The sequence below is a fragment of the Pteropus vampyrus genome, unplaced genomic scaffold (assembly GCF_000151845.1).
Source record: "Pteropus vampyrus isolate Shadow unplaced genomic scaffold, Pvam_2.0 Scaffold52, whole genome shotgun sequence".
Classification (NCBI taxonomy): domain Eukaryota; kingdom Metazoa; phylum Chordata; class Mammalia; order Chiroptera; family Pteropodidae; genus Pteropus; species Pteropus vampyrus.
In genome coordinates, this window is record NW_011888833.1 from 2664448 (window position 1) to 2679806 (window position 15359).

Genomic DNA, 15359 nt, shown 5'->3' on the forward strand with positions numbered 1-15359 from the left:
GATAGTCTGTATAAAAAATAAACTCTGAATGTGTGATTGATTAAAAAGGGGGAACCCCCAGTCTTCTCAGCTGCACAAATGCAAAATAGGAAGGAGCCGGTCTGTCTGACAGGTTCACCCCAGGGCGGAGGGGGCTTTGGCTTTGTAAGACAGAGCCTGCTTGAAGCGCCTCTTCAGGTCCTGCATATTGGGAGAGCGTGGCCGGGGCATGATGGACACCCTTCTCCTCTCCCCGCCGGGGCCGTGCAGCTTGCTCACTTCTTTGCAGAGATGCTGAAACACATCACAGACGTCTTCGTAGTTTTCACTGGTGGAGATTTCGAGGAAGAGGCTGCCCAGCTCGTCGGCTAGTTGGATGCCGTCATCCGTCTGCACCTGCCTGGCGTGCAGGAGGTCCCCCTTGTTGCCCACGATGACGACGGGGGCCTTTGAGTCAGGGTGGACCTTCCGGATGTGCTGGTACAGTGGGCGGATGGACTGGTAGCTCTCGTAGTCTGTGATGGAGTAGACCAGCAGGAAGCCCTCTGCCCACTGCACGCACTTGGACAGGGCTTCGACCACCTGCGTCAGGCTGTCTGGGACCTGAGAAACAAACGGATCAAGGAAACCCTCCCGTGGGAGAGGGCTCCAAATCACATCACTAAATACAGTTTTCAGATCCTGCCCAGCTTCTGCAGAAGGAAGCTTCAGACAGAAAGAGCAGAGACGTTCAGGAGAGCTCCCTGTCTGAGTTATTTTATTAGCGGTTACCAACGTGTTCCTTTTAAGCCCCTGGCTTAGCAGGTAGCCTCTGATGAATCCGGGGCTGAAGGAAGAATGCCTTCGTTGAGAACTTTCCAATCAGCATGTGGCAATTTTTAAAGAACTTACTGAGGATAAACAAAACTTTGAAAATAAGCCAAGATAAACATCTATTCCCAAAACCCATAAAAATATTTTTAGCATGTCCTTCTTGAGAACGTTACAGAAACACATTTTTTCTGTTCGTCCACAAGACCTCCCCTCCCTAGAAGGGAGGGCAAGAGTAACCTGTTAATCAAGTGACACCGCTGACGGGTGGCCCCGGGTTGTCTGACGGCCGTTACTGGCTCCAGGCAAGAGGCAGAAACGGTGCTGGGCCGTCCTCGCTAGGGGAGCTGGCGCCGTCCAGGACCCCACCCCATTTTGTTGCTGGGCCCGTGGCCGAGCCTCTCAAAGAAGTGGCGAGACCCATCCCAGGAGCGACGCCCTAATAGCCTTGGAAAAAGGTTAAGCATCTCTCCCTGTCCCGAAGGTGGCGCGCAAGGGGGAAGCTGCCTCTAACCATCCGCCCTCGGCGCCCCCCAAACCCCAAGCCCCTGGGTTCCTCCCCGCTGACTGGCCCGAGCCCACTCCTCCATCTAAACGCACGACAGGCGTGTTTAGACGTGTTCGCGCCCCCATCCCCACCCCCCCACGCGCCGCGGGAATCCAGCCCGTCCTTACCTGCATTTCCCCGGGGGTGTCCTGGATTTGCAAGGACAGCTGGTCGCCCTCGACCGAGACAAGGCGCGAATACAACTTGCCTGGAGAACGAAGAAGAGCCTGCTTTGAACATCTCAACCCTCCCCTCGCCAAGGAGAGGGCGGGGAGGGAGCCCGCCGCCGCGGCCGCCGGGCGCGCGCTTGTGCTAACCTGTATTCGGCTCATAGTCGCCAATGAATCTCTTGGTGAGGAAGCGCACTATCATGGCTGGAAAGGGGGGTGGGGGGGGACAGGAAAATCAGCCGAAGGACCCGGACAAGGCCGCCAAACCCGGACCCTCGCGGGGACCCGGAGGGAGGGGGCTCCCGAGCCTTCGGTGGCGGGGACGGCCGCAGGGGCCCGACCTGCCGCACCGGCCCCGGTTCCGCAACAGGTGGACAGCGCACGGGCGGAGGCTCCGGGACGCAGCCGGGGAGCCCGGCGGGCGGGTTGGTCCCCGCGACTCTGGCCCAGTCCCGAGGTCCCCGGCCGCCCCGCGCTGTCCCCCGCGCACTCACCGCTCTTGCCCACGCGCCCGGCGCCCAGCACGGCCAGCTTGACGTCCTTGGGCAGGAGGACATCGGAGGAGGACTCGGGGATGGGCGAGAGCAGAAAGTGCCCGGACATGCTGGGCAGCCGCATGGAGCGCGCGTCCCGCCGCGGAGACGGCCGAGCTGTCCCCGCGGGCGGCTTTTAAGCGGCCCCGCGTGCGGGAGGGCGCGGCGGCCGCCTCCGGCTCCTCCTCCGGCCCGGCCTCCCCGCGGCGGCGCGTGGGGGCGGGAGCAGAGATTGGGGACCGTCGCCGCGGGCGTGCGCACCGCCTCGCCACCTGGCGCGCTCCGCTCGGGCACCGCGCGGCCCCGGGACCCCCGGCCTTGGAAACGCGGCCGCCGTCCCGAGCGCGCAGGGCGGGTCTCCCGCCCCCCACCCCGCAGGCACGACTCTGGGGCCCTGGACCAGTGGGTGAACCTGACGTCGGCTTTAGGAGCTGGGGGACGAAAGGAAGAGGGAAAATGCAATCGGTCCGATGTTTCCCCAACAGCGGGAGGAGAGAGTCCTGTCGAATGTTGCCCTTTGGATTGTCCCAAGGTGCCGAGGGGTGGCGTTAATAGGTGAAAAAGGGGGACGGGGGAAAGAGCCCCGAGTTACTACCAGTATAAGGGAGCTCGCAGCCACTGTGACCCGGACCCACATCTTTTAAGGCCCCTCGGGGGCAGTAGCTGCTTGCAGCTCGGTTGAATTGACTCATTAGTGGACACGCAAGCATTCCGTCCGCGGGGAGTTGGGGCGGGATGGGGGAAGGGGTCACAGGACATAAAATACAGACAGGCTCCATTTGAGGGCCCAGCACGGGAGGGCAGAGCCGCGCGATTCTGTCTTCGCAGGTTGGAAAAACCTTCGTGTTTCTGGCCTCCCGTGTCCCAGCCTCCTATGTCCCGTTCCCTGTTTACAGCCCTCTCCGCCGCCCATACTCGTCCCTTCCTCTATCCTGGTTGATTCGAGGGACAAACTGCACAAAACCAGTTGGCTTAAAACAATAGTGCCTCCTAGGTGCTCTCAAATCTCAAGGTCAAAGCGGGGTTATCCTACTCTAGGCCAGGCTGGGCTGATCTTGGCTGGGCTGATCTTGGCTGGGCTCTTTCATGCATCTGCAGAGAGCTGGCAGGAGGTGGGGGGTGGCATCATCTGGCAGGCATGACTCTCTTCAGCCAGCAGGTTGGCCAAGGGTTTGTTCTCATGGTGGCTGAGAAGGGTCCCAAGGGACAAGGACTCTCGAGGCCGAGGCTGGGAGGTGGAACCCATCACCTCTGCTACATTGTTGGCCAGAGCAAGTCATGACGCTCCAAATTCAAGTGGCCGCGAAAGACACGCCAGTCCCTGGCGGAGGGAGCTGCGGAGAGGCAGACACCCTGGAAAGGGCTGGGATGCAGAGGGGGTAGCGAATGGGGTCCACCTTTGCGGCTGTCGGCAGTGACAAGTGTGCCTCCACCCACCCAGTAGCCCAGCGTCCCGTGAGTCGTCCTTGACTCAGCTGCTCTCACTTCACAAGGATTCATTTCCACGTTCCATCGTTTCTTGGTGTCTCCTCCCCACCCCCATGGCTCTCTTCACTTCTCAATTGAAGCATCCTGAATAATCCTGAATAGATGGCGACTAGTTTACACGTTCCTCCCTCGGGGAAGCGTCCAATGACCACCGCTGCCAGCCACACCCCTATCTCCCAGTTATTCTCAGGGCACCCTTGGCAGGCACTCGACTGTCACTACTTTCCGGTGGGATGTTTATTTCACTTGTCACCAGGAGGGCAGGGACTCTAGCTTGTGTCCTTAGTAGACAGCCCATAGTGGTACATAGGACTTACGAGGTCCCGATTAAATGTTCACTGCCTTTGTGAATGAACAAATGAGTGAATGATGATGTCTTCGCTGTGTGAACTGGAAAAGACAGAATTCATGTGTGTAACCACTACCCTGATTCCTTGGTTCTGAGAACAACCTGCTCTCAGGAGCGAGTGTCCCAGGAAATGTCCGGAGATGAACTGCCAAGTATCAGCTACACGGGCTGTTGGCCGGTCACAGGGCCAGCCCCTCCCGTTAAAATTCAGCTGCACTGGAAACACACGAAGCAGAGCACCTCCTTCCCTGACTGGGGAAAAGCCACCGTAACGAGTTAATAGTCACAGAACCGCAAAACTATTAGGTTCCGGGGTCCTTGAGCAGTTCAGTGACAGAGGTCTGGGTTGTTGTCTCTCAGATTCTCTCGGCCTGTCCTTCCTGCACACAAAATGGCACCTGCCTCACCAAACATCAAGTCCTCATTCAGGCAGGAGGGGAGGGAGGGGCTCTCTTCCTTCGTCTCTTTTTATTAGGAAATAATTCACAGAAGATCCCAGCAGACTTTCTCTTCCATCTCACTGGCCAAGACTGAGAAGCTGACAGTTTATGGAAGCATCTAATGAAGACGATGACATTAGCATAGCTGGCTTGAACAACACAGCTCCTCCGCAGGGGCTAGACGCATTGCTACTCTGTTAAAAATCAAGAAATAGGAAAGGGTGTCTCTGCTCCGCACCCACGCAGTTGGAGATGGCACATGCCACAGACGCCCTGCACTGTCCTGGGGTTTAAGTGCAGAACTTTCAAGGGAAAAAGAGAGCCTTTCTTGGCTGAATCTTGCATTTATATTCCGCCTTTGCTTAGAGCTCAAAAAGTTATTCCATTCTCCTTGGAGATCTCTTTGCATTTGCAAATACACAAGATAACCCATGACTTTTTAATGCAGGCAACATATTACTTAACTGCGGAATTATAAATAGCCTCGCGTAAATTGTTGCTGCTCGCGTTCTAGTTCATTTGGAGCTCTTTGTGTCGTTATGTAAAACTGGTGCAACTAACATAAGAGGCATGCGGAAGTCCTTTTAGAAAAATAGAAATGCTTTTTAGAAAGATAATAGAAATGTGTGGGCACAGATACGGATACACAAATCCGTGGGTGTTATTCTTGAGTGCGAAGGACAGGATTTGGAAATGTGCACACATCACCGGGCTTGGGAAGTTATTAACCCTTCGCCAGCCAGATAAACTTGATTTTAGCCCTGAGGTAAACTCTGCCAAGGGTACTCTAGTTCAGGAAGGTCCTTCTCGCCATCCATCAGCCACTATCGGTTACCTTTCCTGTATACCCCAACTTCTTGAATATTGCCGTCATGGACACTCGAGAGACTCCACCGTTCAGGACTTTCCCTAGAATAGATTATATGCTTCTGTCCTCTACCTGCTCCTTTTATTTCAATTCAAAATTATTTAAAATCTACTCTCCGCAAGGCTGTTAAGTGCTGGTATGTTACACAAAGAACAGACAGAAAAGTCTAAAACACGCCCGTCTTCGCAGACATCCCGTAAATGATCATTTATGAACTATTGTTCTTTACAACAAAGCAGGCGGAACTGCTTATTTCCCATCAGCAATGAATCTGAATCTCTCTCCTCTCGGGAGCAAAACATCCAGTCACATCTTCACTTCAGCTACTAACCTCACCTCATTTCCTAGAGACAGTAGAGTAACCCGCTGCGTTTTCTCCCAATCTAAATGATTTCCACAAATTCCCATCTCGCTAGGGAGATGCACGAGAGCATTTTCTGTGCCTTTTCTACTGAGGGCTTTGAGATGGCCTGTCAACGGCTCTTCATCAGGCACCTCTGCTATTTGAAAAGAATCCCACCGCAGGACGTTGGCTGCTTGTCCAGTGCTCGGCACATCTCCCATAGGCAGTAACGGCTGCAGCCGCTGCCTATCATTATTTATAACCAAGCAACTTGTCTATTGATTTTTTGCATAAAAAATATCGGCTTTCTTCTTCCCTTTAAATGGGGCTGGGATAAAGAAATGATGCTGTAAACACTCATATTCCAAATAAAATTGTTTTATTTCTCGTGTTTTAAAGATAAACATACTTTGTATTTTAGCAATTGTTTACATTTTAGTATTTTTTTTCCATCCTAGTAGAGAAAATGCTACTCTAGTGGGCCCACAGAGATATGAAATTGTGTTGTTTTTCTTGCCACAGCAAAGAACAATTTCAAAAAGAGTGTGATACGTTCAATCTTTGGGGTTGGGTTCAACTGAAAAACAAAAACAAACAAACAAGAAAAACAAAAAAAATAGGCCTTTTAAAACATACCTGGATGAGAAATAATTCAAGGAGCATGCGACCTTGTTTATGGTCACATATGGCTCAAGAAAGCGGTGAATACTTTTCATTCTCATCAAGTTTAAGGAAGACTGTATAGGGATTATTTTACAAATTCACAATCTGTGACAGTCACTCATTTAAAAAGACCTGCATTTTAAGGCAGGCACATTTCACCTGCACGCTTTCAGAATTCAGGGATTTCCATTGTATTCATCTCTAACAAAGGCTTCTACGCTAGTCTAACATTGGCAGAACATGCAGATGGAGCTGTCCAGGAAAGAGCTGTAAATACAGATTACAGGTTTCCAAGAAAGTCGGCTCTGAAATCTGAGTCCACGCCTTAAGAGATGGCTGAAGTATAAACCCATGGTTCTCAAACTTGAACATGCACCTCAGTCACCCGGAGAGCTTTAACTGCTGGGCCCTGCCCCCCTCATCTCAGTTCTGGGCTATGTCTACATTTGTACCGTTTCTAGATGTGGGTGCTGCCAGATGGGGAACCACTGGCTTCCATCACTCAGAACTTCTAGAATGACAGACGTGGAACATGGAAGAACAGCCAGAGAAGAACTGGGTAAAGTATGATGGCAGGAGCCTCAGAGAAATGGTTGTCAAACACGGAGGGAGATACAGTTAAACTGCAAACGTCTCAATTAGTGTTTGGTTAACTTTTTAGTTTCATCGGTGGTGGAGGCAGAAACAAAATTTACAGTGGGAAGACTAGGAAATGCAGCTATGAAAGGAGGAAAAGCTGCTCATTTGTTTTTATGTCTGTAGCTGAAACGCTCAGTGGAAAGGTCAAGGATGAGACTAGGAATAATCAGTGAAAAAACAGGGCAGAAACAAGAGCCTCGTCCGCACCGTCCCCTCCCTCAGCTGCCCCACACTTGATGCCTTAGCTTCACCATGGGGCTTGGGACCTTACTGCTTCTCCTATAGTCTTGATGGTCGTTTGCCTCCCTCAACCCTCTCCTGCCCCCCCCCAGTAGGTAACACTATTCCTTAACTTCTATTGATACAAATCAATCAACTCAAATTCCTCCCACACGCATCCGGCAGTGCTAAGTATTATGATGAGAAAAAGAACGTGGAGTGCGCTTCATTCTTACAGAAAGCTAGGCTGCGGCCTTGGGAAAATTTGAGGAGACTGAAAGGGGACAAACCATGAGGATCCTCCCAAGTTATGTTTAAAGGAGAAATTAAAATGTTGACTGAAGGGATAGGAATAGAAAGAAATGGCTGAGATAGTTGGGAAACAATTTAAAAATATGCAAAGTGAGGAACACTCATGTAAGATGACTCGGTCTGGTACACAGCAGGAACACCAACTGACGCAGCGGGGTTTCCTTGCTGATTCCTGTGGTGGCAGTAAATTCTGTTGACCAATACGATCGTGCTTAAAGCACAACTCACCACCAGATGTCAACCTTTAAGGACAGTTAACGAGTCATGTTCGGCATTCAGCGAGATTCAAAGCCAGGTTTGCTGGGCTTGAAAACAGACCCATAACTTCACTGGATAAAACCAAAGGCCACTAGCACTGGGCTTTTACCGACAGTACCAAATGAAGTTATGAAAAATAGTTTCTCATCCTTGAGTCTATTAGTGTTAAGAGAACATAAGTCAAGATGCTATGGCTATAGCTATCACAGAAAACTGACGGCAGGTAGGATGGGATGTGACAACTCCCTTGTGACTACATTGAAGATTTTTGCCACATTAAAGTAAAAATACCAAGGAAGCAACTGAATAACTTACATGTGCTCACTGTACAATGTCCCCACTGTACAATGTCCCTAGTGTCGTGAGGCGACACGACACTAGGGACTGAGACCCGACGATGGAGCCACACTCCTGGGGCCTGGGTCTCTGCGCACGTGTCACCTTGGGCAAGTTAACTGTGCCTCGGCCTCCTTTATGTAAACGGGTAAAACACCACTTACTCCAAGATTTTTGAGTAAAGTGCTTAGAATGCCATAGATCATGTTAATGGCTATATATAAATGTCCAACCCCAGCTGAAATAAAAATAGTATTTTAGTTCCAAATGATCACAAACACTATTATTTTCTGAGTCGTGTTCCATGAAAGGTGGAAACAAATGTTAACTCACAAAGAACAAGGGACTTTAAACTATTTTAAAGTAGCAGGCTTCAAAGGCAAGTTCCCAATCCTTAAAATACAGCTATTTATGATGCAGTTATGAGTGATCCACACACTCTGACCTTAACTGTAATGCAACAGATGCAGTTTCCTAACCAATGGACCATACTCTTTGTTGCACAGTAAACCATGTCTTTCTGTCTTTCAGAAAGAAAACAAACCACTAAATCTGAATAGCAACGCCATCACCCAGTCAATCAGGACAGTTGGTTTTCTTTAAACGTTTCTTTGGAGGAAGGGACACATACTCAATTAGAGGTCTTTTATTTTTTTGAAAATCTATCATGCCATGAATTCATAGGGAATGGGCTCCAGCAGCTCAGGTTCCTTTCCATTTGTTCTCACAAAGTGAGCTTCTCTGGGTGGAGCAGGCTGTTAAAACAAAAAGACGAGGGAATAATTATGTCAAGTCCCGTAACTCAGTTTCAAAATGCTCTCAGATCCCATGAAATAACGTGTATTCAAGTCTTTAACTTCACTTTCATATAAAATTAACACCGAGCAGCAGTTTTCAAGTTCCAAGATCAACTGAGATACACTCACCTGGCGCTTCAGCTGAACCCAGGTACCTTTCTCTTTGGCTTCCTTCTTTTTTTGATCATTTTCCTTCACACGTTTCAGGAAGCTGTCTCGGCTCTTTGAGTGCTTAATATGCTCAATACGTACATTAATTCTCTTGGCAAGAATCTTGCCCCTGGAGAAAAGAGAAATGCCTATAAATCCCTCATAAGAAATATAACCAAAATTCAAAACTCTCGGCAATTTCATTTATTAAACCAGGAACCTTTTACCCGCAGACAGGATAAGGTGTCAGACCCCAAAATGCAAAATAATTTAACCGGAACCAGAAAGCTAATACAACTGACAACTTATTAAACTTATCCTCTGAAAACTATAACTGATACCAAATCCCGTAAGACTTTCCAATAAGTCTATTTCAATTTGTTTCCTCTGACAGGATACAAGACAAACACCCAGTTTGCTTGAGTTTTAAAAGGCTATTTCCTTTGCCCCACTTGAATGACCAATAGAGACATAAGTCCAATTGGCAAAGTGAAAAGGGGGTGCGAGGGAATCCTAATCAGCCACAAAGAACGATGAGGTTACTTACTTAACTTGTTTGTTTACAACAATGCCGACTGCATGCTGCGTAACGTTGTAGACTCTTCCAGTTTTGCCGTGGTAGCATTTGTGGGGCATGCCTTTCTGAACAGTGCCCATTCCCTGTTAGGAAAGGATGTAAGTGTGAAGACAGTAAGTTCTCCTTCTTTTTATTAAAGTAACTAAGACACTCTTAAGATTCTTCTCTTTTGTATGGCAACTCAAGAGCTTTCAGAGCCGGTGAAATGCATTTTTCACGTTGCTTTCAGCAATCAAAAAGACAATCATCATTAAGCTCTGGAGTGCCAGGACACATTTCAATATCGGCAATATCGGTCATCGACAGTTTTCACTGGTTTTTCCTTTTTATTAGTCACCTCCACTGATGATTAAGTTTTGCACTAAGGTCTTCATTTCACCTCAACAAACTCATAATTTCTCCACTGGCCGTTAAACTGGTTTCCAAAGTAAAACTAAATTGTAGCTGTTTCTTACGAACTCTTACTCGGGGAATGGATTTTTCCCATTTAGGATAAAATGCAGCCAACAAGTACCATCCATGCACACTACTACTTGAACTCCAATATTAGATTAAATCCAACTTTTCTCATTTCTAATGTTATTTCCCCAATTTTGTAACTTACTTTGATGTCTACAATGTCTCCTTTCTTGTAGATTCGCATGTATGTGGCCAAAGGAACAACTCCTTAAAAAACAATAACAGTAGTATCAAGATTAAAACATGAAGAGTTAAAGAAATCTGTAACTCTACTAGCTTTGGACACACGTTTGAGTTATGCACATTTTTTAAAAATCTTGCTAGTTGACAATTTAAGTACTATATAAAATTTGTGCTTTTTATTACAAAATTAGGTTAAATGCTAGATAATTAATGCCATTACTAATACATTACACAACTGCAACACAAACGTATTACTAATACACAAACGAATGTCACGCTTGCTCTCAAAAAGGTTAAATCTACTTACCATGTTTTCTAAAAGGCCTAGAGAACATATAGCGGGTGCCTCTCCTCTTTCCCTTTGTGTTGGTCATTTTGGCGAATTACTGAAACCAGAAGGTATTAATGGTCAAATACAACCACAAAATTGTTATTTGCCTTTTTAACCAAAAAACCCATCATTTCAAATGCCTGCATTTCAGTAGCAATGTCAGAATTAGGAAACAAATCTAAACAGCTGGCTCACCAACCATCACTTCTTATAAAGGGTAAAACCCATCACTGTAGCGAGATCTTTGCCAAAACTGCCTAGGTTCTATAACATTAAAAGTCCTAAGTAGCAGGACTGGATTTTAGAACGCAAAACACTACCTTCCCTATTAGAATATAAAAACACGACATGGACCTCTACCACACTATCATCTGTAGAAGAGGCTAGAATGCCAAGGGCACAGGAATTTATTATTAGAAAGCATTAACAAAACTCAGCGTTGCATTTTCATATGGATTAAACCCCTAACAATTTTTTGAGTCTTATACAGAATTTATTAGCCGTCAAAAATCTCTACCTCTATTTATATTTGATTGTTTACAAAAACAGGTTTTATAATCACTGACCTGATTTTTCTTTAGTCAAAAGGAAAGTTTATTAGAAAAGGGGTAACACTCCATAGAGGCTGGTATCCTCTCAGAGGCACAGTGAGAGGGACCATCACTGACCTAATTTTGACATAAGTTCTGCCATTTACTTGCTGGAAGACCTACATTTATTCCTTGATACTCATCTGTGAAATGGGTTAATACTTTTATAATTAACTGAGATAATGTCCACAAAGCACGCGGTAATTCCTAGCACATGCAAACTGCTCACTAATTTATCACTGAGAATTCGCCTAAAGACATTTGGAATAGAACTTTTCACTTTGTTTCCCAAAAGATCAAAATAATGGTTTCAACTGCTTTGTGTCATCTAAGGACAGAAATACCTCTCGTTGTTGGCAATTACTCCTACCACAAGGCAAAATACACTGAAGTCAGGGTTAACTTGACAGTGTTCTAATGTAAATCGGTCTCTTTATTAACACTCCTTAAAGTGACCCCACCAAAGTACCTTTTTCATATAATTTGTGTGGCAAGGAGACACAAGAATGTGTCACCTAACCCACCAAAGCCAAACCACTGTCATAAGGAATGCGTCCTTAACTTTTAAAAGGCATCTAAGATCTATTAAGTAGAAGGTACCGTTTTTATCCTCAGAATCTCTATTAATTTTAAATAAACTTGTGTAAGTTCATAAACAAGGAGATCCGAGTCACTTGGTCAGAAAGAGGAAAAATCAGTAACGAGTCATTTCTGAATCCAGAGCCCATGCTCTTTGCACTGGGACCATCTTCCCAAATTAGGAATCATTTCATCAAATAAAAAAGAATGAATATTTAAAAGTAAGTATCACCGACAGATTCCTACTTCCAAAAATGAGACCCATTTATGGGGTACAATCTTCGGTTTGCTCAACTCTGGGAGCTGGCGGCTACTAGCTACAAACTAGACAAAAAGACGAGAAACGAGGATTAACTGGTTGTTCAATAACTTCTCCCTTAAATGTCTAAATCAGACACAAAGCTATTCGGGAATCCATGCACTCAGGTTGCACTATCGTTAACAAAACAAGACCTGGGGCGAACTGATGGTATTTTCCCGCTATCCAACTGCGATCCGAGGCCAAAATTAAAGACAACCGGATGTCGTGTCACGCACCCTCCACGAACGGCCCGGGGTTCATCATCCGGTCCACAGAGCGGGCTACTCCGTTTTTCGACCACGAACGCAGACTTTCACGCGCAACGAGGCCCCGCCGGGGATGGAAGTTGAAGCTCGTTTTTAAAACCGTTCCCATAACCTCGAGGTCGCAAACCGGGATCGAGAGTCAAAACGCCACCACGGAAGGACTTCGAAAGGCCTCGAGCCACGCGCGGCCCCGTACAGCCCGTCCGAGAGGAACACGGATGGATGGGGGAGCAGAGGCCGCGGGGACACAATCACCCCGAACTCTCGGGAACAATCACCCCGAACTCCTTTCCCGAGCGACCCGAGTCACTATGGTGATTCGACGTCGCTCTTCTCGAGCCTGGGCCCGGCCCGCAGCCACGGCCCAGCGCACGCCGCTCCCGGTCGGGACGGGCATAGCTCCAACGCCCGGGCCGGTGGGACTCAGACCGTCTACACCGTGTCTCGCTCGGGCCCCAAGGCACTAGCTCAGCGGCCCCAGGGTGGGAAACACGGGTTTGCGGAACGACGGGAGGCCGGCAGCCACGCGCGGCACCTACCTGGAAGATGGCGATTCCGGCCGAAAAGGAGGAGGCGGGGCCGCGGCGCCCGCCTTACAAGGGCCTGCGGGCTGCCCGCGGCAGTGCCTGAGCAAAAACCGACCTAAAAGCGTCTCTCTCGGGGTTAGGGACGCGTCCCCGAAACAAGGAGAGACTCTCAAAATATTTTCTTCCTTATGAAAAATAGGCGATGTACCAACAGATGCTGATACTTGGATCTTGACAGGCAGCCCGGAAAGGGGCTTTCAAGGGCGTCAACAGGACGCCGTCAGTTCGAGCGTGCCGACGTCCGCCCCTGCGTCAGGGGTTACGTCGGAAATGGGCGTGTCTGCGTCTTCGCGCAGCTGGGAGAGGTTGGTGCTATGCCGTGTCGGTGTTTGACACGGTATTTACTGCTGGTTGGCTGGTTGTAGAAATGACCGCATGGGCACAAAATTCAAACTGTAGTTAAGGCAAGAACATGATCCAGTTTGTATGTCTTCTCAAAAGTTTTTTTTTTTTTCCCCAACGCGTCAGAGCATACTAAACACCTACTGATAGGTGTGTAAATGTTGCGACCACTTTGGAAGGCAGTTGAGCAAGAAGTAGTGAAACTGAAAATGTTTAAATACTAAATCCCAGCATTCCTTCCAAGGTATAGATCGCATTGAAACTTTGATATGTAGACAGTGATGTATGTAAGAGCAATATGACTAGAGAAGCAAAAAATTGGTAACATCAGTAAGAATAAATACTCTATGGGATATCCATGTGATGGAATAGTATCAACCACTAAGTTAAGACTGAACCCAGAAATGAGACGAGGCAAAAGAGGATGGTGTAGAATGTACGTAGTATCACAATTTATATGCATACAATTTTAAAATAATACTGTGTATTGCTTAGGTACAAATGTATATGTCATGAAAGTCAAGAGATACAAGAAGGTAAAAATCAAATTTAGAAAAGTGGTCATGTCTGGTAGAAGGGGAACTGTAAAACGTATAATGAAGGCTTTAACCGGATATTTAAAAGCTGGATAGCAACTATGCAGAGGATTCTGTTGTTTGTTATACTTTGTAATATGTATTATCTTAATAGAGTTTTTCTAGAGTAGTTTTAAATTTATTAAAAAATCGAGAAAGTAGTACAGAGAATTCTTATACCTGGCTCCTTACTTTTGCTATTATTAACATCTTAACATTATTTGTAAAAATTAATGAACCAGTGTCATACATTATTGCTAACTAAAGTTCATTGTTTATTCAGATTTCCTTAACTTTTATAATATCCTTTTTCTGTTCCAGGATTCTATCCAGGATACCACATTCCAGGTAGTTATCATGTCTCCTTACGCTGTGGCATTTTCTCAGACTTTCCATGTTTTTGATGACCTTGACAATTTTGATGACCACTGGTCAAGTATTTTGTAGGATGCCTCAATAAGGGAATTTGTATGATGTTTTTCTCATAACTGTATGTATTACCATTTTTAACATTTATTTTTCAACTACAGTTGACATATGTTAGTTTCAGGTGTACAACATAGTGATTAGACATTTATATAACTTAGGAAATGATAACCCTGACAAATCTAGTACCATCTGACACCGTGCATACTTATTACAATATTATTGACAAGATTTCCTGTGCTGTACTTTACATCCCCGTGGCTATTTTTATAACTGGCAATCTGAGCTGCTTACTCCCCCCACCTTTCCACCCATCCCCCCCAATCTCCCTCCCATCTGGCAACCATCAGTTTGCTCTCTGTATCTTTGAGTTTGCTTCTGCTTTGTTTGTTCATTTATTTTGCTTTCGAGATTCCAAATATAAGTGAAATCATATGATATTTGTCTTTCTTTGTCTGACTTATTTCACTTATCATAATACCCTCTAGTTCCAGCCGTGTTGTTGCAAATGGCAAGATTTCATTCTTTTTTATAACTGAATAATATACCATTGGATGTATGTTCCACCTCTTCTTTATCCATTCATCCACTTAGGTTCCTTCCAGATCTTGACTCCTGTAAATAATACTGCGGCGCATGTAGCGATGCATGTATCTTTTCAAATTAGTGTTTTGGATTTCTTTGGATAAATATAAATACCCAGAAGTGGAATTGCTGGGTCATCTGGTAGTTCTATGTTTATTTTTTGAGGAACCTTCAGACTTTTTCATAGTGGCTGCATCAAATTCCAATCCCACTAATGGTGCCCGAAGATTCCTTTTTCTCCACATCCTCACCGACACTTGTTATTTGTTGATTTATTGATGATAGCCTTTGCGACATGTGTGAGGTGAGATATCATTGTGGTTTTAATTTGCATTTCCCTGATGATTAGTGATGTTGAACATCTTTTCAGATGTCTATGTGCCATTCGTATGGCCTCTTCGGAGGACATGTCTATTCAGGTCCTCTGCCCATTTTTAAATTGGATCGTTTGTTCTTCTGATGTTGAAGTATATGAGTTCTTTATTCTTATATATTTTGGATATCAACCCCTTATCGGGTGTATTGTTTGCAAATAACTTCTCCCATTCAATAGGTTGCCTTTTTGTTTTGTTGACGGTTTCCTTTGTGGTAAAAATTTTTTAGTTTAATGTAGCCCATTTCTTTATTTTGCTTTTGTTGTATTTGCCGTAGAGACAT

General features: G+C 46.3%; 2 protein-coding genes, 1 long non-coding RNA gene and 2 other non-coding genes across 5 annotated transcripts in view; 1 reads left to right on the plus strand and 4 right to left on the minus strand.

The window, feature by feature from the left end:
- Positions 1-6: 6 nt before the first annotated feature.
- RASL11A (RAS like family 11 member A) lies at positions 7-2166 on the minus strand. Its single transcript, XM_011360208.2, has 4 exons — positions 2001-2166; positions 1654-1710; positions 1465-1544; positions 7-582 (listed from the first exon to the last, which is right to left on the minus strand). The coding sequence occupies exons 1-4, from the start codon at positions 2122-2124 to the stop codon at positions 115-117; spliced, it is 729 nt and encodes a 242-aa protein (XP_011358510.1). The 5' UTR covers positions 2125-2166; the 3' UTR covers positions 7-114.
- Positions 2167-8584: 6418 nt separating this feature from the next.
- Positions 8585-10514, minus strand: RPL21 (ribosomal protein L21). Its single transcript, XM_011360209.2, has 5 exons — positions 10428-10514; positions 10083-10144; positions 9449-9561; positions 8881-9031; positions 8585-8709 (listed from the first exon to the last, which is right to left on the minus strand). The coding sequence occupies exons 1-5, from the start codon at positions 10492-10494 to the stop codon at positions 8620-8622; spliced, it is 483 nt and encodes a 160-aa protein (XP_011358511.1). The 5' UTR covers positions 10495-10514; the 3' UTR covers positions 8585-8619.
- LOC111739691 lies at positions 9278-9404 on the minus strand. The gene has a single exon (XR_002780348.1). It is a non-coding gene; the product is annotated as a small nucleolar RNA SNORA27 (small nucleolar RNA).
- LOC111739689 lies at positions 9665-9735 on the minus strand. The gene has a single exon (XR_002780347.1). It is a non-coding gene; the product is annotated as a small nucleolar RNA SNORD102 (small nucleolar RNA).
- Positions 10515-12859: 2345 nt separating the features above from the next.
- LOC105292106 overlaps positions 12860-15359 on the plus strand; it is an 11745-nt gene continuing 9245 nt past the window's right edge. The window contains exons 1-2 of the long non-coding RNA XR_895893.2: positions 12860-13360; positions 14013-14039. This is a non-coding gene — a long non-coding RNA (uncharacterized LOC105292106). The remainder of the gene's footprint in view (positions 13361-14012; positions 14040-15359) is intronic.